The sequence below is a fragment of the Micropterus dolomieu genome, unplaced genomic scaffold, assembly GCF_021292245.1.
Source record: "Micropterus dolomieu isolate WLL.071019.BEF.003 ecotype Adirondacks unplaced genomic scaffold, ASM2129224v1 scaffold_335, whole genome shotgun sequence".
NCBI classification, from domain to species: Eukaryota; Metazoa; Chordata; class Actinopteri; order Centrarchiformes; family Centrarchidae; genus Micropterus; species Micropterus dolomieu.
Window position 1 is genome coordinate 199 of NW_025744323.1, and position 23488 is coordinate 23686.

General features: G+C 41.1%; 1 protein-coding gene across 1 annotated transcript; it reads right to left on the reverse strand.

Annotated features, from left to right (window-relative positions):
* Positions 1–4979: 4979 nt before the first annotated feature.
* On the reverse strand, positions 4980–23019 carry LOC123967372 (tubby-related protein 4-like). The gene is made up of 13 exons (XM_046043446.1): positions 22894–23019; positions 21625–21753; positions 20226–20387; positions 19526–19706; positions 16305–16412; positions 15925–16091; positions 14484–14708; positions 14042–14276; positions 12824–12968; positions 12087–12231; positions 11777–11870; positions 8184–11650; positions 4980–8019 (listed from the first exon to the last, which is right to left on the reverse strand). Exons 1-13 carry the CDS (start codon positions 23017–23019, stop codon positions 7903–7905), a joined length of 5301 nt encoding a protein of 1766 aa, XP_045899402.1. The 3' UTR covers positions 4980–7902.
* Positions 23020–23488: the final 469 nt, after the last annotated feature.

Here is a 23488-nt window from a genome sequence, read left to right on the forward strand (position 1 = left end):
ATGTGATACGCCAGACCCAACAATGCAGAAGAGCTGAAGGCCACTATCAGAGCAACCTGGGCTCTCATAACACCTGAGCAGTGCCACAGACTGATTGACTCCATGCCACGCCGCATTGCTGCAGTAATTCAGGCAAAAGGAGCCCCAACTAAGTATTGAGTGCTGTACATGCTCATACTTCTCATGTTCATACTTTTCAGTTGGCCAACATTTCTAAAAATCCTTTTTTTGTATTGGTCTTAATATTCTAATTTTCAGAGATACTGAATTTGGGATTTTCATTGTTGATTCTAATCACCACAATTAAATGGAACAAACATTTGAAATATCAGTCTGTGTGTAATGAATGAATATAATATCCAAGTTTCACTTTTTGAATGGAATTACTGAAATAAATCAACTTTGATGATATTCTAATTATATGACCAGCACCTGTATGTACTTAGCATATTCTTTGGCACTAAATTACCTACACTCACCTAAAGGATTATTAGGAACACCTGTTCAATTTCTCATTAATGCAATTATCTAATCAACCAATCACATGGCAGTTGCTTCAATGCATTTAGGGGTGTGGTCCTGGTCAAGACAATCTCCTGAACTCCAAACTGAATGTCAGAATCGGAAAGAAAGGTGATTTAAGCAATTTTGAGCGTGGCATGGTTGTTGGTGCCAGAGGGGCCAGTCTGAGTATTTCACTGTCTGCTCAGTTACTGGGATTTTCACGCACAACCATTTCTAGGGTTTACAAAGAATGGTGTGAAAAGGGAAAAACATCCAGTATGCCGCAGTCCTGTGGGCGAAAATGCCTTGTTGATGCTAGAGGTCAGAGGAGAATGGGCCGACTGATTCAAGCTGATAGAAGAGCAACTTTGACTGAAATAACCACTCGTTACAACCGAGGTATGCAGCAAAGCATTTGTGAAGCCACAACATGCACAACCTTGAGGCGGATGGGCTACAACAGCCCCGCCGGGTACCACTCATCTCCAATAGGAAAAAGAGGCTACAATTTGCAAGAGCTCACCAAAATTGGACAGTTGAAGACTGGAAAAATGTTGCCTGGTCTGATGAGTCTCGATTTCTGTTGAGACATTCAGATGGTAGAGTCACAATTTGGCGTAAACAGAATGAGAACATGGATCCATCATGCCTTGTTACCACTGTGCAGGCTGGTGGTGGTGGTGTAATGGTGTGGGGGATGTTTTCTTGGCACAGTTTAGGCCCCTTAGTGCCAATTGGGCATCGTTTAAATGCCACGGCCTACCTGAGTATTGTTTCTGTCCATCCCTTTATGGCCACCATGTACCCATCCTCTGATGGCTACTTCCAGCAGGATAATGCACCATGTCACAAAGCTCGAATCATTTCAAATTGGTTTCTTGACATGACAATGAGTTCACTGCACTAAAATGGCCCCCACAGTCCCCAGATCTCAACCCAATAGAGCATCTTTGGGATGTGGAACGGGAGCTTCGTGCCCTGGATGTGCATCCCACAAATCTCCATCAACTGCAAGATGCCAGCCTATCAATAGGGGCCAACATTTCTAAAGAATGCTTTCAGCACCTTGTTGAATCAATGACACGTAGAATTAAGGCAGTTCTGAAGGCGAAAGGGGGTCAAACACAGTATTAGTATGGTGTTCCTAATAATCCTTTAGGTGAGTGTATGTAGGCATGATTTAGTCTTCCCTCCTCTTTTGTCATGTTCACAGGGAGAGAACGGAAAACTTGGCCATAAAGTGCTGTGTTAAGAAGTTGTTAAAAGTTCACGTTTTTGGGTCACTTTATAATCAGTAGCTTGTTTTTTTTTTTAGCTTAAGTTATGTTTTTTGGACAATGCACATTTGTTTCTTCTATGTTTTATTTGCATTGCAATGTTTTCTTAATGTGCAAATAAACCTTTCTAAAGGCATGTTCATTCGTTATTTAACTGCAAGCTATATTTCAGATTTTTTTTTTTTTAACAAATTATGCTTTAAAAAAGCCTTCCCAGTGTAAATGACACCTATGGCAATACATCACACAATAAATTTATACATTTTTCTAATTGTTTGTAACTACACCGTTTCTAAATTGCCGGTTCTATCAGCAGGCTTTACTGTCTTGGAAATTGTGTTATGTTCTCAACTTTTCACTACATAAGGATAGACTATAATTTGAACAGTAATATTACTGTTAACAATAAAATTATATATAAAGAGAAGTGGACTGAAAGAGGTATGGTCTTTGTTAGATGAGAAAGGTAATAAAAGGTTATGACAACATCCTAAGGGCAAAAATCTTTTCACGTCAAATACTAAAACTGTATTTCTGGAGTAAGGGCTTTTCCCACAGGTACAACTGAGTTACTGAAATGTCTCTTCTAGGCTATCAAAATGTTAATGTTCAAGTACCTTGTTTAAATGTTGGTGGGATAACAATAACAGACATTAAGGAAAGAACGTAAAAGCTGTGATAAGATTTCACCCAAAAAGAAACCTTTTTGAAATTCACAATTAGATTATCTATACAGGCATAATGATTATGTCCCTTTCAATTCTGTACTTCGAAGATCAGAGAAATCCTTTTTAAAACCTTGCGTGACATTTACATATGTTACACAATCATTTCCAAATGTATTGACATAGATATTCAATGCACCTTTTGTGGTAGTGTGGTGCATTTATTTTGTCATTGCACCTCCTCATCTGTGTTCTGGAGAGACATAGAGAAGTTTGTTTATACTAACAAAACTGGACACTCCCTATCAAATATGCCTAAAGACATTATTACTAAATTCAATGTAATAATAAACCTTTGAGTTACATATCAAATCTTGTAGTTGGTAAATTTCACATACATATGGCAAGATTCTCCAAGTCCTTCCCAAGCCTGAATATTTTTTCCAGTTCCAATTTGTAACCCTTATGACAAATAACAAAAGTGAACCCACACTGTTATACTTTAAATAATTATTTTCTGTTGCTCCTGCTTAAGGTATATTGACTTTTACTGATGTTATTGCTTATTTACAGAAAGTTAGTTAATATTTCCATATTTACTTTGATCGATATCTAGTTTCCTTTCCCATATTGAAATCTTGATTTGTACAAGAATTTCCATCCATTCCATCTCCACTATCTTTAGACATTAGGTCGATTTATATTGTTCTTGTGATTTATTTTTTTAGGCAAAAGGCGTATGTATGGTTTGATCTTGAATCTAACAACTGAACGTCCAATGCGTGAAAAGAAAGAAGCCGCGCATGCGTAGCACGACAACATTGATAACAATTAAAGCAGGCATTTGATGTGCCGCCACAATTTAATGCAGATTTTGCCTGCAGTTAAACCCCCTTCCACAAGACAGCACTTGTTGCCTTTAAACCAAGAGGCCTCTCCCTCGTTTAAATTGTGGCATTAACATTTGAGTAGGCTACATAGCCTATTGCGAAGTACAAAAATGCATATGATTAATGGTTGCACTATTTTTCAATTTCCGCTAATATTTTCTATTTTCTAATCTATTACAGGACAACCCCTAATCTGGTACCATCTACAATATAAATTGACTAAATATAATAAAGTAATCGATTTCCTATAATCCCACATAAATATCAGCGATGAACACCTCTCGTTTGCATCTACCATCATAACACAGCAGGCCATTAATATGATTATCTGTTCTACCTGAAGGTGCAAATATTCAAATTATAATTCACAGGTTACAACGCAAAAATGGCCATGAGATAACGCAGCGGGAAATAGATTTGCCATTGTGTTAAACAGGAGACCCACCTGTAAAAGCGGTCATCTCGGTAAGGTGTCAGGTCCTCCTTCAGCTCGTTGTAGGCCTCCTGTATCTTCCTACAGAAGTATTTCAGCTCGCTGTACAGAGGGTTTTCCAAGCCGGACGAGTAGTCGTTGTCCATTATTACATTGAGCTGGCGGCTGAAAATGGCGATGGGGAAACAGCCCGCGGCCTGTAGAGAACAGCACAATGGTCTGTCTGTGTTGTTGTGTCGTTTAATCGAAAGTGCAGCCGAAGCTGTTTCATTTGTGTCGGTTCAAAGAAAGAAAAGAAAAAGCCTGTTTAAAAAAAAAGATGAGGGGGCGGAAGCACAAAGCCGACACGCGGGAGGACGGTCACGTGACTTCAGCACCACGGACAGAGACAGACATGGATGCCACAGTGGTATCAATATTAAATAAGACATCAGTGCTTTGGATGTATGGCTCCAAAGACTGACATGTCTATGAAATTGGAGTCTTTTTTGCTGTAACAACCCATCAGTGATCAGCTAAATACCTAAACCTAAATTAGAGTCTAGTCGGGGTGTGGAAAATCCCAAATTGACTCGTACCTGTTATACAGCGTGTTTTGTATAGATCTCTCTACCAGTCACACTGACTTATATGATGACCAAGTAATCACATCTTACACCAAAACTAAGATATCATGAGACTGGGCCCGTTCGTCCTGAGAAAAGCTATAATAGACGACCCCAATATAGCTTTATCTCCTAGAAATCAAAACAAAAACTTACATTGCAATAAATTGGAAGGCAATTATGCCACTAAGATTAGAGTCACAGACAACTCATAATTATGAGTTACTAAATCATAATTATGGTAATGTTTCTCATAAATATGAGCTATTGTAGCCTAACTCAAAATTGTGAGCAATGACAAATCTTTTCATACCATTTTAAAATCATGAGAAATCTTAGTACGTCTTTAAAGAGTTCAGGGTCTTGGTCCTGTGCATGCTCACTCCTGGCTTATTGGGATGCTTGAATGGAACTAGGCCATTGTTTAAAAAAACAAAAAAAAAAAACAACAACGTTTCACCTGTGCCTTGCCTATGATCAACATGTCTGCTGTTTGAGACTATAGAGCCACCTTGAGTAAACTTTATACCAACTTCTGGCTAGGTTTGAACAACGCCACCTCGGAATTCAGCAATACTACTGCATATATTTAGGAGACAGACAGATTTTCTTTTCTGAAACAATGACGTTTTATTCAAAAGATGTGTGACATATACAATTATAAAATAATTTACATGGCATGCCTAACTATCCATTCACTATAAACGTTCAGTCACCAAATCAGACTCAGATTCTTTTCAAGTGTTTTTGTCATTTATGTCTACATCTACAAATACAAAGCACATATCTTTTCTAAAGAAAAGCCAAAATCCTACAATATCTACAAACAGGTCATTCTCATGAAATCAGTTTAAAGTAAATCCTTAACCTAAGTCCATAGGCAATTCTGAACATGAACTCGGTGGCTTACACTTCTGTGAACGGGGGGTGTGTGTGTGTGTGTGTGTGTGTGTGTGTGTGTGTGTGTGTGTGTGTGTGTGTGTGTGTGTGTGTGTGTGTGTGTAAGAAGCCATGACCACACACGTTTAAAGATAATAGATTTAACACTGATGGGATTGGTAGACTGCACAGTTGAATACAGACACACCTTGACTTGACAGGTACACTCTACATAACTAGTCTACCGACTACACTAAACTGGGCACTTACTCATTCACATCTTTTCCATCCAATGCAAACTTCAGAAAACACAGAAAATTTGCCCGTTCCCAACCTCCACGTTCCCATCTCACAACTTGTAGCAGATTTGTAACAACACAAAGAAACGTTCAGAAAACTCCACAATATACAGTATGTATAGATACTATGTCTCCTTTAGGAAATAATCTCATAAATAAAGTGTACAGACCAGCAACTGAGATGCTGAACTAAAGGAACGGTATCAAACTGTGGTCAAAAAGTGATGACAAAGGTTTTTATTCCTCTAAGAAAATATTGCACAACTAACACAAAAAGAAGGATACTTTCTTTATGGCATGCTCATGTTCTTCTCATTTTTTTCTTCTTTTTTTTTTTTACACAATCAGTAGAGACTTTTTAAAAAAAATCCAATCCCCATCCCTATAATCCCGTTCTGACAGACATGCATCTCATTGTGATATGTAAAGATCGCACTAAAGAATGTAATAATCTCATCCATTAAGAGACCAAAACAGAGCCAAAGTGACTGATTTCTTTAGTCAAGAATAGAGTTAAACTTCCCTCTTTTTTACCCCCAACAATAAATTTAAGCAAATGTATATTTTGGCACAAATGTTAGAGGTGACCCTTATCACACCTACCTAATGTTATCACGCCTAAATTCTACTGCCCTTTTCTTTCTTTACTGATTTGGGCAACCATCTTTTTTCAAATAAAGCCCTTTTCAGATATTTGCAGTGTGCCTAATAATTTACTCCTGCCCACACTCCTACCAGCTGGCCCTGCTCTGCTCCTTAGTTCAACACAAACAAGCTTCACTGCCTGAAAGAAAGAAAAAACAAAAAAAACAGCTTTTCAGATTTCAGTGTCATCTTATTAAATGAACAGATTTCAATAGCTTCATCCTTCATTGGAGTTCTGACTTCAAAGATTCAGTGACAATGATTTCAGCTTAACTGTTAACCTTTTGTTGTGGTTGTAGCTGTTGAGTTAAACAGTACAACAGCTTCGCTCCACACCTGAAATTAAACTTAAAACACAGTGGAGACAGGTGCAAACAGACATCTGTCAAAGTCACCCAAGTCAACAACATTTACATATGACTTGATATGTATTTACATGCCTTCTGAACAGAGTATGAAATGGCATATGTGAAATATACAAAAATATTTCCTGTACCTTGCTTACATGTTTAGTGTGGTCTTTAAGAGCAGGGAAAGTCATTTCCCAACTACACACTCACTTCACAGAAGTGACAGCAAGTGACAAATCACTTCATACCAGAGTTATTCAATCCAGGCCAGACTTCTTTTGGGCCCATGTCACCATATGTAGGATTCACTAAATACAGGATATGTCAGTCAAAGCTTTTCTGTACGCCCCACTTACCTGAATTACTCCAGAATACACAGCAATATTTAAATTCAGCCAGCAGTCTCCCAAAAAAATCAGGTAAGATGAAAACCATGTTGACAGAGTATGAAGATTGTATATCACAAACAATGACAATAATGTTAAAATTCATATCCGAATAGATAAACCAAAAACATTTACATATAAATTAATGAATGTAGTAACATTTTTTTTTTTCCTTCAGAGTCCCAGGAAACCATGTGGAAAAGACTGCAGTTCACCACATCTATATTTACTCCTCGACATTCCCAAGTTTTTAAACAGTGACGTACTTTTCACAATAGTGAAAAGTGTGAACTCTTAGTAGTGCTCCTAAATGATGCATAAATCTAAGCCTCAATTCCAGCCAAGACAGATTGAGATAGTAACAAAAGAAATGGCAGAGAGCAAAAAAAAGACCCTCCTAACCTCCACCACGTTTAGTCATTTAAGAAAATCCTAAAAGCAAAAGCAGTATAATAAAGTAGTAACTGTTTTACTTAAGGTTTGTACAGCAATGGATTTCAGTGCCCAGTAGTACCTGTGCGCTCTGGGAAAAAAAACTACTTTGATCTCCAGAGTGTGTTTTTCAAGTATTACTGCTGCGTCTTTTGAAAACTGCACCTTGACAATTCCTCTCTCAGTTAACCGATAGGTTATCATGTCAATAAGCTTCTTCTAGCTAAAGCAGCATTTATTTGCATGGTGATTACCAAAGCTCAGCTCTTTGGCCCTACATGCACTGCAAGGTGCCACTGACTGCCAAATGGAGCAGATCTGAGTGCATCCTTGGCAAATGCAGCCAATGTTTAATGCACCTCTAGTGGCAGCATTGTCTAGTGCAGCGTGATTGTATCTTTCTCTCTCTGACCAGGGCTGATTTTAGTCTTCTCTCCAAAATCAAAGTTTATTAATCTCAAATGAAACAACTGTGCCCCTTCAACAGATTGCATTTAAATCCCAGATATAACTCAGGGTAAGTAGTGAGGGGAGATCTCATTTGAGGCGTTGAGTAACATTGGCTAAAGCCACTGCAAAGGCCTGTACAGCAGAGAAGGGATACTGAAAGTCCAGGATGTAGGCATTGCCATCAATCCTGCCAAACTGCATCACCTGTGTAGAAAAACAAAGTTAATACCGACTGTAGGCAAAGAAGGCACTATCATTAACATTATGTCCTTCTGCACACTGTATTTCAAATCACTAATACTAAATGATAATTTCATTATGAGGATAACATGCATTGAGTGATATTTCTTGAACTACAGCTCTCTTACCTGTCTGCCCTCCAGTTCAATTTGAAAGTTCTTGGCAGACTCCTGCGTGACACGCCCACCAAAGTCCAGCTGGTAGACCTGTGTGGCTTCATTCCACAGTGGCTGCTTATTAGCCATGACATACACAAACCCCTGGCTGCCCAGCCCTCTGTCCTCCTTCTCATTGGCCTTTCGACACTTGATCTCGTCCAGTTCACTGGCAGCCCTCAGGTTCCTCTTACTCTTCCAGCCCTTCTTACCGCTCTGGCACTGATTGAGCAACTCATCCCCGCTGATGAACAGCTCTGGCTCACTTTCTGAACTGTCTTGGAACTCACTATTAGCAGTGGCCTTACTCAGCTTCTTGGCCTTCAACTGCTGCTCTTTCTGTCCCTTCAGCTTCTTCTTGTCCCTTCCTCCCAGCCGTGGACTGGAGATTAGTGAGTTAAAATCACCCAAAGCTCTGCCCTCCTTTTTCGACTTGCTCCCTTCAGCCAACGGTGGCACATTAGCCTCCTCAGCTCGCCCATCCGCCCGCTTGCGGTTCTTCTTGCTTAACTTCTCAGACCGCTGTGGCAGAGGGCTCTCAGTCAAGGACAGCACCTCCTGAAAACCTTCCCCTGCCTCTGCCATGGCTTCTTGTAATCCTCCGTGGCTCTGCAGCTCTGCTGGTGGTGGTGGAGGGGGTGGTGGAGGGGGTGGGGGAGGAGGAGAGACATTTTTGACATTTTTGTCAACTGCCATGTGGGAGGCTTTGGGTGGTAGTGGCACTGCAGGATTGGGCATAGGCGGGCAAGAGTTATAGGTACCCCAAGGAGTGTGAAGGGAAATTGGGGGAATGGGAAGCCCAGCACAAGCACTTCCTCCTGGATACATGGGTGGGAGAGGGCAGCAGGCTAGGTTTGCCAGGTTTGCAGGGTAACCTGGCGGTAAGACTAGGGTTGCATCCTGCTGTGAGAAGGGTACTGGTGCCACCATCTCCTTTGGGGAGGAACAGGGGCGTGGTGACCCTGGAATAGGCTGGAGCTGGGCTCCAGAATAGGCAGTTGCTGGAGGGTATTGGAGAGAGATTTGGTAGCCTGCAGCTGCTGCAGCAGCTTGAAATGATGCAGCACTGGGGCTAGTGGGGGACTTTGGAGAGAGGACAAAAGGCAGCCTGGACACATCCAAGTGCTGAGTTGGGCTTAGAATAAGTGGGGGTGGTTTGTGGGGGCCAGGGGGGCCAGTGGGATTCAGCGTTGCTGTCCGTTCCTGAGGAACCCACACCTCCTCTGTGGCAGCAGGGTCCCACTGATAAGGAGGTGGGCGTTTGACAACCAGTCCTGATGCATCATTTCCTCCTAGCGCCAGATGCCTCAGTGACTGGTTCAGTGTTTCATCCTCAGTAAATGCTGAATTAACATAATCACCCCTGTCTCTGTTACTTCCTCCTCCTGTTGCAGCCCCAGATCCTTCAAAAGAGCTCAGCAGGTTGTAAGAGGACTGGGAGGCCAGAGGAGCAGTGCTGTTGGAGTGAACAATAACTGTGCTGTGTGGAGCCCCATTCCCTGGAGGGAAATCCTGTCTGATAATTGTTCCTCCTGCTATTCCATTAGCGCTCCCTGAGGCAGTGCCTCCAACACTGGATCCACTGCTACACTGACTACATGTATATAAGGCTGTTGGCACCCTCTGTTGGAACGACGCTGCTAGTGCACTACTATTTTTAGCCTTGGGAGGCAGTGGTCTGGGCGGTTCCAGCATCTGGGAAACTTTGAGAGCGGCCTCTCTGCTATTCCTCCTGAGAGTGGCATGGATCAGGCTGCTGTCGAGCCTCTGTCCTGGGTTCCTGCCAACAGCACTATTCTGATTGGCTGGGTCAGGGTATGGGGGCGGGTCTCCACTGGGAATAGAATAGCGTGGTGCAGTGAGTCTGTTGAGAGTGGCAGAAGTGTAGGGCAGCTGGATCTTCTTGTCAGCCGAGGAAGAGGATGACGAGGAGGTGACCCTGAGAGTGGCAGAGCTGCCAGGTCCCTGGAGTGTATAGACATTCTGATTGCAGACAAGGCGTGTTCGTGGACGACATACTTCCTCCACATTCCCACTGCTGTCAAATGTTGTTATCCTCTCATATCCCAGTGGTGTGGGGTACTGAGCTTGTTGCTGCCCTGAAGGATAAAGTGGGAACTCTCCCTTCTTCAGCCCAGGATCACCAGGAGGAGGAGTCCCACTAGTGCCCCCTCCTGTTCCAGAGGCAGCATTGGAGGCAGCAGTGGAGGCTGATGCTGAGGCAGCAGCAGCAGCTGCTGCAGCGGCCACAGCAGCAGCCACTGTCCCGGGGTATGGGGGAGGAGGGTTCATCTTACTGAGCTCTAGAGGAGCACTGAACACCACTGTATCACCCTCAGCCAGCTGTGGAGTTGAACGAGTAGTTTTAATTTTCAGTAGGTGCTCATGTTCACCCCCTACTGCTCTCTCAACCACTAAATCAACAGGCGGATGAGGGATCTGTATTTGCAGCGCCCCTGACTGGAGCTGGTGCACAGCTGCACCTGAAGGCTGTCCTGATGACATAGAGGGAACAGGAATTTGAATTTGGAGCTGCTGCTGAAGTTGATGGTGGTGCTGCTGTTGTTGCATGTGATGCTGCTGCTGCGATTGCTGTTGATGATGAATTTGTTGCTGTTGCTGGAGGTGCTGCTGAATTTGTTGATGCTGCTGTTGTAGTTGTTGCTGTTGCTGCATGTGCTGCTGGAGCTGATGTTGATGCTGCTGCTGTATGTGTTGGAGCTGCTGTTGAATGTGCTGTTGCTGAAGCTGCTGCTGCTGTAACTGCTGCTGCTGTTGTAAGTGTTGGTGCTGGAGCATCTGCTGCTGTTGGAGTTGCTGCTGCTGCTGCTGCTGTTGGTGGAGTTGCTGCTGCTGCTGAAGCTGTTGTTGGTGGTGCTGAATTTGTTGGTGGTGTTGTAGTTGTTGTTGGTGCTGCTGCTGCTGTTGTTGATGGTGACTTGATTGCTGTTGCTGTTGTGAAGGATGATGAGAAGGTGGAGGTCCCACCATTAGGCGGCCCATTTCTAGTCCCCCAAAGATGACCTGACCAGGACTTGAGTACCTGGTGGGAACCGTGTACTGGGCTGTCAGGATGGTGTCCTGGCTTTGGTCTGACCCACTAGCAGTAGCCCCAGCAGGATTTGCTGTGGAATTTGTTAGGACATCCAGCTGAACATTTTGATTAGCTAGGAGTGACTGGACCAGACCAATGCTTTGTGCGGGGGACATGGCCTGGGCGGGACTATGGATGGGGGCAATAGGGATGTTGACAGTGCAGGGCGGGTTGTCATCAGCACCACCAGCAGGGCCTGAGACAGGCAGGTCATCTTCATCCTCACTGAACACGTTGGGGCTGAAGACTGGCAGATTGATGTAGTCCATGGAGATCTTACGCACCTCTGGCAGGTAGATGGTCATCTGTCTTGGTTGCAGATGAAGGAGGCTTGTCTTATAGATGACTACAGGGAGAGGGACAGGGTAAGAATGATTTTTTAAAAAGGCAATTAAGAAATGGGACTAATTAAATTAATTACTTTTTTATTCATTCAATGCTAAAGGAAACAAGGAAGTTGTCGTTTGGTTACCTGCACCAAGATTGGTTGGCAAGAAATTGGCAAGCCCTACAATCTTAAACTTTGTTCCCCAAATATTAGATGTGACCTGTGCCAGGTAATTTTGCTGCAAGACAGGAACAAAGATAATCATATTATTTTCTATGAAAACATTTAAACAATGTACAGAATAAATACATTTATATAAGTGAAACGTGTGAGCTTATCATCAAAACATACTGCACCCACACCTCAACACACAATCTACACTGCGATAGGTGATCGCAGTGTAGCTACATCCAGGGGAAAATAATGAATTAATCCCAAATCATTTGATTTTTACCTGAGTGATATCATCTAGGGGAAATTCCCTCCGTGTTAGACTAGGTGACCCAATCGATGGTTTCCGTATAGGTAACCGCGGCGACCTTGAGATCTCTTGTGTAGCACGGGATAGTTTGGGAGATTTTCTGGGATCAATGTTGATCCTGTTGGTAAAGGGACAAACTAAGTCTCTACAGAGAAAGTAGCAAATAAAAAAAAGAAGGTTTAGGCATGCAGTGGACCAAAACTCAAGTGCAGAACATTTCAATGGAATCTGACATTTATGTAAAAGGGTGAATATATAGGAAGGAAGATTTCAACTGCTGGGATGTCACACTAAAACACATTAAAAAGTAAGTTAGAAAGTTAGTTATTAAGTTATTTAATTCTGATGTGTTGGAGGATGTGAGGAGTGACAACAATCTAAGACATCTTAATGCATTCTTTGCTTCTCTGCTGTGACAGAAGAATCTAAATAAACACTGAATAATCATGTTACTGTTTAAAAAAAAAAAAAAAATCTAGATTGACACAAAAATTATTTCTTAATTCAAAAAAATTGAATCGTTATGAAATATGTAAACCAAGCCACCTTGACTTGATTTATTTAATATTGTGGGGAGAGAACCAAACAATCTCTTTTCCATTTCACATGGACAGTTGTTGGGTCAAAGAACCAAATGTCAAACACACAAAAAAGGAAATGTTAGTTAAAGAAGGCATGCTGCAGTACACACTGGTCAGGTCTCGGGTTACCTGGGCAGTTTAGGGGATTTGCTGCCTCTGGATATCTTTGGAGATTTCTTGCCAACCCAGTCATCGCTCAGCTCAATGTCACTGGAGTCTGAGCAGTTACAGCTGTCAATCATGGCAGATATCAGACTGTTGCCGTATATCTCATCTGAAGAGAGAAAATAAGATGGAGGATGGAAAGAATGGAGTAAATTTTAGTAAATAGATTATACATGTGTAGATTAAGATCAATTTTACTAAATACAGCTAATATGTGGTGTTATTTGTTCTCTTATTTACAATGATGCAGCAAATGTCTAGCATGTATGTTAAATACAAAATAACGTAATTTAAATTATTTTGCCATTTTAGAAGGTTATAACCATGTGGTCTAAATCAGAGAGGAGAAATGCAGAAATGCACTTTAACAACCTGCAGGAGGGAATCTTCATAATTTTTACAAAACATGATGTCAGCAGCAATCTTCCACCATTTCTACAGATTAACATTTAGACCCAGTCTGTCCAAACCATTGTTTCAGTGGTTTCAAGTCTTTTCTTTTTCATTATTCACATGAAGTCTGTGAACTACTGCTGCTCCAGTTTAGGTCAAGCTAATTTATTTGTTGGATATTAAAGTGTGGATGGGCTGGAACCATTTTATGGCTGGCTTCATTTATCACTGCGTGGGGACGGTGCGGGTTGATTTATGAGGAACCCAGGGGCCATCAGAGCCCTCATTAAGCAGCTTTTAATTAACATGGGCCCAGTCTGCCCTATGTGACTAAAACATAGTCGCTCTGAGTGCCAACTCAAGAAACTCAAATAGCTGGAAAAGTACTGGAGCAGACAAATATGTCTGAGAGGAATACATTTAGCAGTAATACATTTTGGTTCTTGCACAGAGCAGTAACAGCGCACCAAACAAATTATATGGGAGTAACATTTTCTAATATTTTATTATTAGAATTCACCCATTTAAATGGAAAGAATGAGAAAAATCTGATTTAAAAAAAAATAGTCTTACACTGTATGTAATCATTCCCACATACTCCTATTAAATATATTCCATAAATGCAAAGCTCAATTTTATTAGCTTATATTTATTAGCATATATGGTATATACAAATGTTGTATTTATGTTAAAACAGTTGACTTGAATGTTCACAGTCTTACTATTTAGATCGTACACAGGACAACTATCTTCTGTTAGGTTGCCAGTATGACAAAAGCTCAGTTTTACCTGTTTTTCCATCTGTCTTGGGATCCATGATGACAAATTCAGGACGAAGTTTACTTATGCGTCTGCCTTTGAGGATAGGCACCAGACCTCCAAGGTACTCCAAGTACAGAGTGTAGCAGGGCCCCCCCACCTCAGGGTTATCCTCCGTACGCTTCATGGTACAGTGCAGACGCTCATTTCCAGCTGTTGGGTAGCTCACAAAATCACGCATGTTGTTGGGATCTGGGATGGGGGGCTGAAAGAGAAAATATGGGGTTGTATATTGTTATTGTGTAGTTTATTGCTATTCAAGTTGGTTATGCTAAACAACACTTTGCCTGGGCTTATCTCAGTCAAATTATGACTTGCTGTCTCAGAAGGTGACATCAATCACAGCACTGTTATAGGTCTTCAATTATTTTGGTGGTTAAAATGGATCCAACACCCTCCTGTTCTGCATTACCTTTATGGTGGGGGCGAAAGCAGTAGTGACATAAGAACAGAGGCGGGAAGGCATGGTGAGCTTGGCAACATCTTTTTCCTCCTTCACTGCTGTGGCGATGCCCTGCTGGCAGAGTAGCTGTAGGCTGGCAACGCGGTGCTCAACTCGCACAACGTAGAGCGCCGGGCCACATGCCAAGAACAGACGAGAGTCCCGGTGACCCCAGCACAGCGTCGTAATGGGGCGCTGCAGGGTGATGGAGAAGATACATTGGAGAGAGGATTAAGATTGTTTTGTCACAATTTACTGCATACTGCACCAAATCATTTCAAAAGGTTAATGTTCAGCATAAAAGATGGGTGAATGTTAAGGTTTCTGGCTGTGATGAAATTATTTCTTGAACTTTGCAGGCATATCTTCAAATAACTTTTATACTTTTAATCATCTTGGAAGGTTTGACACATGCTGCAACACCTTGAATCCCAGAATGTGCAATCAACTCAGCGTTGGCTATCTCATAGAACTTGATTGTGTTACTTCTGTAAAATCAAGTTTTTAACAGATGCTACATATCAGTGCTTTGTAGTTTCTAAATTTAAAACCACATTTATATTAGTAACTTCACTTTGTTACTTTATGTTAATCTGTTACTGTAAAGGCTAAGCCCTGGCTTTAATCCCCTGAGGTGCTGTCCTGGGGTTGAGTAATTGATGAACCTTTTTACCTTGTGTGATTGATGAATGTACAAGCCGTATTTGCAGTTAAAACTATTAGTTTCAATTTATTTTTATCCATTTCCATTGACAATTTTCATTGTATATGTGCGCATGCGTATGGTCGAAAACTTTCACTGCTTCCAGGTAGCATATTGGCTCTTACAGTTACTTTACACCCTCACCTCCATTGCACCTATCGGACTCTGGGGTTGGCTATATTTCACACACTACACAGTGATCATAGTGAGCAGGGCGTTTAGAAAAGGGGTGACAAAGACATGTCTGATGATGACATGTAGGAAAATTATAGTTAAAGTGAAACAATGTAATTGATTGAACTTTTATTCAAGAAGCTCAGAATAAAAGTTGTAAATCCAATTTTATCTATTCATAATTAACTTGTTAAAGTGATGCTAAAGATTATTTTGATTTTGCATATTTAAAGCGTGAGGTAATTATTTTTAGTCAAATAACACATGATGCAGTTTTACGACCAGTAAAAATATTTTTAACTGGTAAATTTTCTCAGTTTACCTGCCATTGGCAGATGAGCCAAAAAGTCAAGAGGTCTAAGGTCTTCAAATGTATACTGATGTAGAGTCCAATCATTGAGTCAGGGAAGTAAAATACATAAAATGCAAGGTTGAGGAGACACATTATAAATTACATTAATTAGGTAAGACTTGTTACCAAAAAAAGCGAGTACAGTGACTCGTTAGCCAAGTCTGGCACTGTTAAATGATCACCTGTGCTGGTGTGTCCAGTGTGTAGATGTGTTCACCCCGAACGTTGTAGAACTTGACAATGGCGTTTCTGGTGGGGGGAGGACAGGAGGGGTCGGGGGAGAGGAGGGTCCTCTCCATCCCTGCCACTGCAAGGAGGTCCCCCTGCGAACACCACTGGACCACCACATCTACAGCACATCAAAAAGCATAATGTTGTGAACACTAACATATACAGCTAATTTTGACAAAAGACAAATACAAAATTCCTTGAGACATGTGTTGTTTTTTTTTTTTTAAATAAGTATAAACAGGTGAGCAGGAAAAGCAATTAATCAAAAAAAAAAGAGACAAAATTGCTGGAACACTTGGGCATGCATTAATGAGGAGTCACCTACACACACCTTTCAGGCCCGTGCGGATGAGGGTCGGAGAGAGGTCATCGTAGTTGTTCATCAGGCTGATGTCTCCAGAGGTGAAGCTGACTGTCAGCAGGGGTTTCTGGCTGTGCACTGAGAAGAGACACAGGACAACACAAGCATCTTAAAACAGGCAGTGTGAGAGCAACACAATGAGGTCAGAGACAGTTTAAAGTACATGGTATCAACCGCAAACTGTTCAGCTATAAACAAAACTATTGCCTGCATGTTTTACATTTAAGTAATCTGATCCATGATAGTGGATGTCAACCAATGGGACAACTAGTGTTAAAATCCTACACCCCTGTGCACTTAAGAAATTCTAAAATCAACTTCATCTAGGGGTTTAACTTTATATTGCAAAACATAGAATACATAACATGAAGGCTTATTACATCCAGGATCTAGCCTGACATTGAATCAGGGAATCCAAAGACAATAATTTGGCAATCATTTTGATAATTGATTCTTTTTTCAAGAAAAAAAGATGCCAAACATGACCTAGTTTCAGTTATGTGATAATAAACTAAATATTGTTTGGTTTGTTGGTGTTGGTTGGACAAAAGGGACATTTCACAGACCAAACTAATAATCTGCAGATAAATCGACAATGAAAGGAATCGTTAGTTTCAGCCATAAATGGAGGTATCATAGTGGAAACCTACAGAGGAGGAGATGACTAATATGCATTTCTAGAGTGGACCATAAAAGACTCTCCCTCTCTGTTTATTTGTGTTTAGAGGTAGTTGGGGACTGTTATGAGAGAGGCAAAGACAGTTCCACATCCTTGGCAGTTTTCAGTGATATACCGCTGTGTCCTATTCCCAAGAATACATATTTGCACTAACACACACTCCCTGCATCTCGCTGCTGCACTTGTAGCTACAAACAAGTGGCATTTTCAGTCAAACTGCTATAAATAAAACACCTCCAGACAATCACCCATATATTTCCCATTAAAACATCCTTGAGTCTGTCCTTTCACATGGTCGTGCAATGACCCAAATACTAACACAAATTAAATAACTACCTCTGTTTTTGACTTTCAGCCCAAAACAGTTACTACTTCCCTATAGTAATCAGTTTACAATAGAAGTTGCATTAAATCAGATATATAATGCTGCTGTAAATGCAGTGTGCTGTGCAGTGATAATGGGTCATCATCATATATCATGACAGAGTGATCTGGCAGGCAGAGGAAGAAGCGGCCTGGTGTCTCAAGTCAGGTTGTCGACTTGAGAGATAATTTCTATTGTGGCCAATCAATTGCTATTGACTGGTTTAATTAGCGAGTTAGAGCATAATCAGTGTTCCAGCTAATGCAAGCACTTTTCAGCTTAACCACTTGGCCCATGGTGAAGGGAGGGAGAAAAACAGCAGGAGGAGGACAGACCCTCACCAATACAGCCTTAGCAACTGGGACTAATTAAGCTCAAGAGAAAAGGAGGCAAAAAGACAAAACAGGAACCAATAAAAATTAGGTTGTTATGTGGACTGTTCCTAATTACTACTAATGTATATCAGCACAGGAAGCCAATTCTAGAAAAGCTGACATGGCTTGCATCATTAGAGGATTAACAAAAATACTTGAATCATGACAATTGGAAAATAAGTTAGATGGAGGGGAATCTCCAAGTGGGGATTAGATGTTTATCACTTCAACTGTTATCTATCTGTATCTGGTAATGAGAGCAGCTTTGGACAAAATGCTAACTATAGCATGCAGTCAATGGAGGTATCACATTTTAGGTACCAGGGCTATATTCTTGACAGTGCAGGTAAACTTATTCTAGGAGAGTCCTAGGGGATTTGGTTAAAGAAAGCACCACTGAAAACACAGTCAGAATAGATCTTTCACATTGTATCTTCATTCAAGACAATACACCCCTTTTCCGGTTAGAGGCTGTGATTGTCCACTTGAGCATACCGTTAAGTGTGCCGCACATGAGGAGTCTAGTGACGTACACACTTGCACTGTGACGGTTGCTGCTGTTATGACAACAGCTACTGCACCAGTAAGAGCAAACCAGGAGGTCCAGTGCTGATGGCTGCCCAATGTCAGGAGAGTTCTCTTTCACTACGCAACCTCCGTCACCTCCTGCTCTACATCTTTCACCGCAGCCTCCCACCCACCTTACATTTGGTTACACTCTTTTGTTTTAATGCATCTCTCCCTCTTTGTCTTCACAACAGGCAGAGAAGTGGGAAACAGTTAATATTCATCTTCCCACTCCTGAAGCTTCATTAAATGGCCCCCATTGCCTGTGAGATCAGTATCACAAATATCTTTCTTTCACAGTATGGCTAGGACAACTTGCCATACTTATCACATTTTTTCATGTAGCTAGACAAAACTATAATGTGATTCTTTCATACCACTAGTGTATATTCTGGGATGGTTTTCATTTTTTCAGAAATGTTGGAGGTGTAACTGCTTGTACCATTATTTAAAAGATCTGCCATAGCCTTTATTAAATGAACAAACCTGAGGGATAGTGAGTATACAGGTATTCTTTATTCAAGAACATGCCAATTGTGACTTTCTACCCATGTACAACTAAACAGGACAATAGACAGGTATATAAACATGACAAAGACAGTCAAAAGCATAGAGAGAGTTAATGGCTGGCTCCATTTGTAGTTCAGAAGTACACAACTGAAAATATTTTATGGTCTGAGCCGTTGCTTTTCATGATTTGTTAATTTATCAATTATCATTTCTCTCTTTTGATAATATGATCTGCATATTTAACTAATGACTTGACAGAAGGCCCGGGCACAGTTCATGTACACCTGTTTCCGAGTCTAAAAGATTCATGAGAATACCAGAGGGGTCGAGGATACCAATGATAATGTAGTGCAGATCTAGCAGGCATAGTTTGTGCCCCCACCTGGAAATCTTTATAGTTCCCCTTGGAATAAGGGCATGAGGAAGAATTGATGGAGCATTAAAATATGGAGGTAAAAGAGGATATGAGTTGAAGCTCACTGATTATCCTGCATCTGCCTTCTTCTGTGCAGCAGAACTGGACTACTGTACCTCTGCACTATACTCCCTATAGAAACAACTCTTTACTTGGAAAACTTGTATTGCCCTCCAGTTCTACATCAGGTTATACTCTTAAATCATGTCTACACTATTTCAGTTGGGTGCTGAAGGAAGCCACAAAGTGCCTTCTATTCAGATCAAACCCTGAACAACTTACTTTGTGGTGGGGAGTAGTCGTCGGAGTCCGTGTCGCTCCCACTGCTGTCCTCCACCAGGAAACTGGGATAGTTCCAGGACATGCTGACGATGCCATCCGACTCATGCAGCAAAATATGGGCCAGCATGCGCCCATGGCAGTCCATCACTATCACCTGTCCATCTGCAGTACCAAACAGCACCTAGAGTGAAATAGTGAAGGGTTATTAGGAAGATGAAAGACAAAGACTTGACAGAAATGTAACACAAAGACAACAGAACAAAGATAGAAAGGAGATGACAGATAAAAGGAAGCACAAAGCCAAGAGAAATGCGTATCACAAGGAAAACAACTTTGAGAAATAGACATAAATGGGATGAAGGTGATGAACAAAGACAGACACATATATAGACTGAATGTTTGATAATGTCCAACTTGAGCTGACAATTTAACAGCATGAAAGCAAAATCACAGCCTAACAAAACCAAAACCCATTCAAGTCAGAGGATGCTTGCTGTCACTCACAGATGATCTCCCCTCAGGACCAGTCTTGCCTTCTGAATGACAAGTTCACTTACTAAAAGTGGCAAATGAAAACCTAACACTTCTACATCTATTAGCATTCAAAAGCTGGCATAGTGCTGGGTGGAAAAGTCGTACCCATCACAATTCTGTGGGTGTGTGTGTGTTTATCTGTTCTGTGGGTGTGTGTGTGTTTTACCTGCTGGTCATCGGGGGTCCAGATACCGCAGGTAATCTGGCTTTCTAGGTTGATCTCGGAAGACCAGTGTCTTTGCCCACTGACTGATCCCACTAGGACAAAGCCATCACGATAAGAGATAAGAGCCTGGGTGCCATCGTGGGACCAGGTGAAGTCACTCACCTAGAGGGCACCAGACAATAGTTAATGATGAAATGATGATCATGACGGATGCTAGCTTGATTCTTTTAAAGCACAGTTGATAGTTATTAGAACAATATACCTTTGTATACACCTAAACTGTTGTGTATTCTCGCAGCAGCCTCTGATGTTCATTTTAACTGTCATTTTGTAATGAAGAACTGAATCAACTACTCAACTTATGAATAAGTTGAGCAACATAACACAAAGCTGCAGTTCTTTGTCATACATGATAGTAAACTGATTATCTTTGGGTTTTGGACTGTTGGTCAAAAGAAACAAGAAATATGAGGATGCCATCTTGGGGTCTGGTGCATTAAATATTTCTAGTATTTTATAGAAAAATTCTTAATTACTCAACTAATCATTGACAGCACTCTAATGGTGGCAAAGATTAAAAGTTTTCAAAAGACTTTGAGATGTAAAAAGGAGCAAGGCCTCTAGAAGCCTCTAGCAAGACATTTACACTCTCACTTACTTTTGTCATTTTTGAAATTTTTTGTTTCATCCCAGTATTAACAGTGACTAGTACTGTCAGAATACCACAGAACAAAGTGAACTAAAAACACATGCCTTCCTGCAGACTGTTAATAATGAAAGGGTCTCCATCAACAGAAATAATGACTGCCTCTGCTAATGTCAGTTTAAATATAAACACTTGTACTTGAAATTAAACCTTAACCTCCAGGTGAAAAGAACACTATTTCAAACTGTTTATACCATGTATTTGAAGAGAGAGGCCCTTGCTTAGACTGTCATATACTAAGTGAATTGATCACAAAAGATAAGATGCCCTCAGAATGTGTCAGACTTAGCTCAGCAGATGACAGTGATTGATGGATTAGGCCTACTCATTTTATGTTCGCTTGGCAGTTATTTAAAAACGGCACTCTTAATGTCAGGGACATTTTTTCCCCCTATGTGATGCAAATACTTGATTGACATTCCATTATTTTCATGGACATCCTTGTGTAAATCACTACTTTTTCTGTATTGTTTCTGATGCTTGTTTTGCTTCCATTACGGTTCTATATTGCACTTCAACTAGCTATTTACATATACACCCCATTTTTATGAATACTATTTTTATGTCTTTATCTTCTGTGCCAATGCAGTACAACACAACACAGTACAGTAAGTACATAGCAACAAGCCTAAGTAAAAATGCACTTTTAATTGATATAATCAATATGTCCCATTTCTGTGTAATGTATTTTACCTGCGCTCCACGGTCATTGACCAGCTCCACGGACCAGCGGCCCTCATACTGGATCCAAACAAAGATCCCTCCATCTGTATCACAGGTGGCCAGTTTCTGGAAGGGCTCATTCCACCGCACCAAGACCACCTTAAAGACACAGAAGAAGAAAGGAAAGGGGAGAAAAGAGATAAAATCTTTGGTTAGCAAGGCCATTGTTAGTGACCCTGGCAGTGTTCTCTAGTGAAATAACCATTTTCAGAGAAATATGCAAATAAACTAATTCCAGATTGTGTTGTGTGTAGTATGGCAGTCAAAGAATTTAGCCCTTATCCCCTCAACTACAACAGATAATGTGAGATAATCAACACAGTGCCTTGTCAGTGCGTCCTTGATCAAGATTCCGAACCCTTGCCTGCACGCTCACTGTGAGTCGCTCTAAATTGGAGCGTCAGCTAAAATCCTTAAAATGCACAAAGTAAAATCCAAGTTCCCACATTTCAACAAGCTAAATTTAGCATTGAACCAGATGAAAATATCACAAAGTGGGTTAACCTCATTTCGAAACAGTTGCAAAGAAGCTGCTAATATCCTGCATCATACAGACAATGAGATTTAATTATTCTGTCTGTCGTCAGAGTGTTGTCTCCCCGTACCAGACATCTCTCTAAACACGGACATTTATGAGTTTTCCTCTATTTGAAACTTGATAATGTAAAGAACGGATAGCTGATGTTGTGCATGTTTCAATGCAGCAGGTTATGTTACAATACCTGAATTAAAGGGAAATTTGATCTAAAAGAGAAAGTGACAGTAAGAGAAAAGAGAATGAGGGCAAGTTAATGGACACTGAATGCAGTGATGTCTGACAGTACCTACAGAAAATACTTTACTGTGGTTTAAAGATCAGACATACAGTAAACTGTACAGCCTCTAACATCAGTGACTTTCAGATGCATGGGTTTCTGTATTTGTCAGTGGATACGGTAATGGATCATCATTAGCCTAAGGAATGAGTTGCAGAGGAGGAAGGTGTTGATCACTGGCAGAGAGCAGTATAGATCAAACTATTCATAAGCTCTTCCTTTGTCAGTGTCACCCATCTTAAAAGGCACCCATTACAATCTCCATCCAGCCCCCTCCTCTCTCTGTGTCTCTATCTGTCTGGTCTTCTGTAGCGTGACTCAGCCTATTCCCAGAGGAATAATCCTAAGCAGGGAGCAGCTCTGCTCTCACGTGGGCTGTACATGCTCAAACACACAACACAGGGCAGGTTTTAGCGGGGCTTACTCTCTCTGAGGGCGAGTCCAACAGATCAGTGGCTGAGAGTTGGATAAGCCAGCCAGCCAGTCTTGCCTTCCCACCCCCATACAACCCCCCACCCTCCGCAACAAACACACACTCCAATCTATCCATGGTCCAGTGGAACAGGTGTCACTGTGTGTTCATACGATAATCTTAGATTACTCTGAGAAGAGAAAGTTACAGAAAAGTTATGGAAGTAAAAGATCATTCTCGCTCCAGTTAAGTATACAACATTTTCCTATGCCAGTGCCACTTGACTGGTTACAGCTGCATTTACAAATACATCTTAATTAAGAAATGTTTAAGAGAAAGCACCAAGCTTTACAAGTACAGTGCTAGAAATATCTTGCTAGTTAGTGTGAATTATTTAGTAGAGAAAGAGTTTACTATAGAGGGTTAGTTAGTTTAATAATGACTAATATATGGTGGAAGAAATCCCACATAGCTTTTGTTCAGGCTGTTCCATCTTCTAAGTTAAGATATAGTATACAGTGGGGGAAAAAAGTATTTGACCCCTTGCTGATTTTGCAGGTTTGCCCACTTACAAAGAATGCAACGATCTATAATTTTAATCATATGT

Excerpts from the sequence above, each read along its gene's own strand:
- LOC123967372 (XM_046043446.1), bottom strand. The coding sequence starts at position 23,019 with ATGGATAGATTGGAGTGTGTGTTTGTTGCGGAGGGTGGGGGGTTGTAT. Across the intron at positions 16,413-19,525 it reads CGACTACTCCCCACCACAAA|TGCACAGCCAGAAACCCCTG; the intron begins GTAAGTTGTTCA and ends GTCTCTTCTCAG. Across the intron at positions 8,020-8,183 it reads TTGAACTGGAGGGCAGACAG|GTGATGCAGTTTGGCAGGAT; the intron begins GTAAGAGAGCTG and ends TTTTCTACACAG.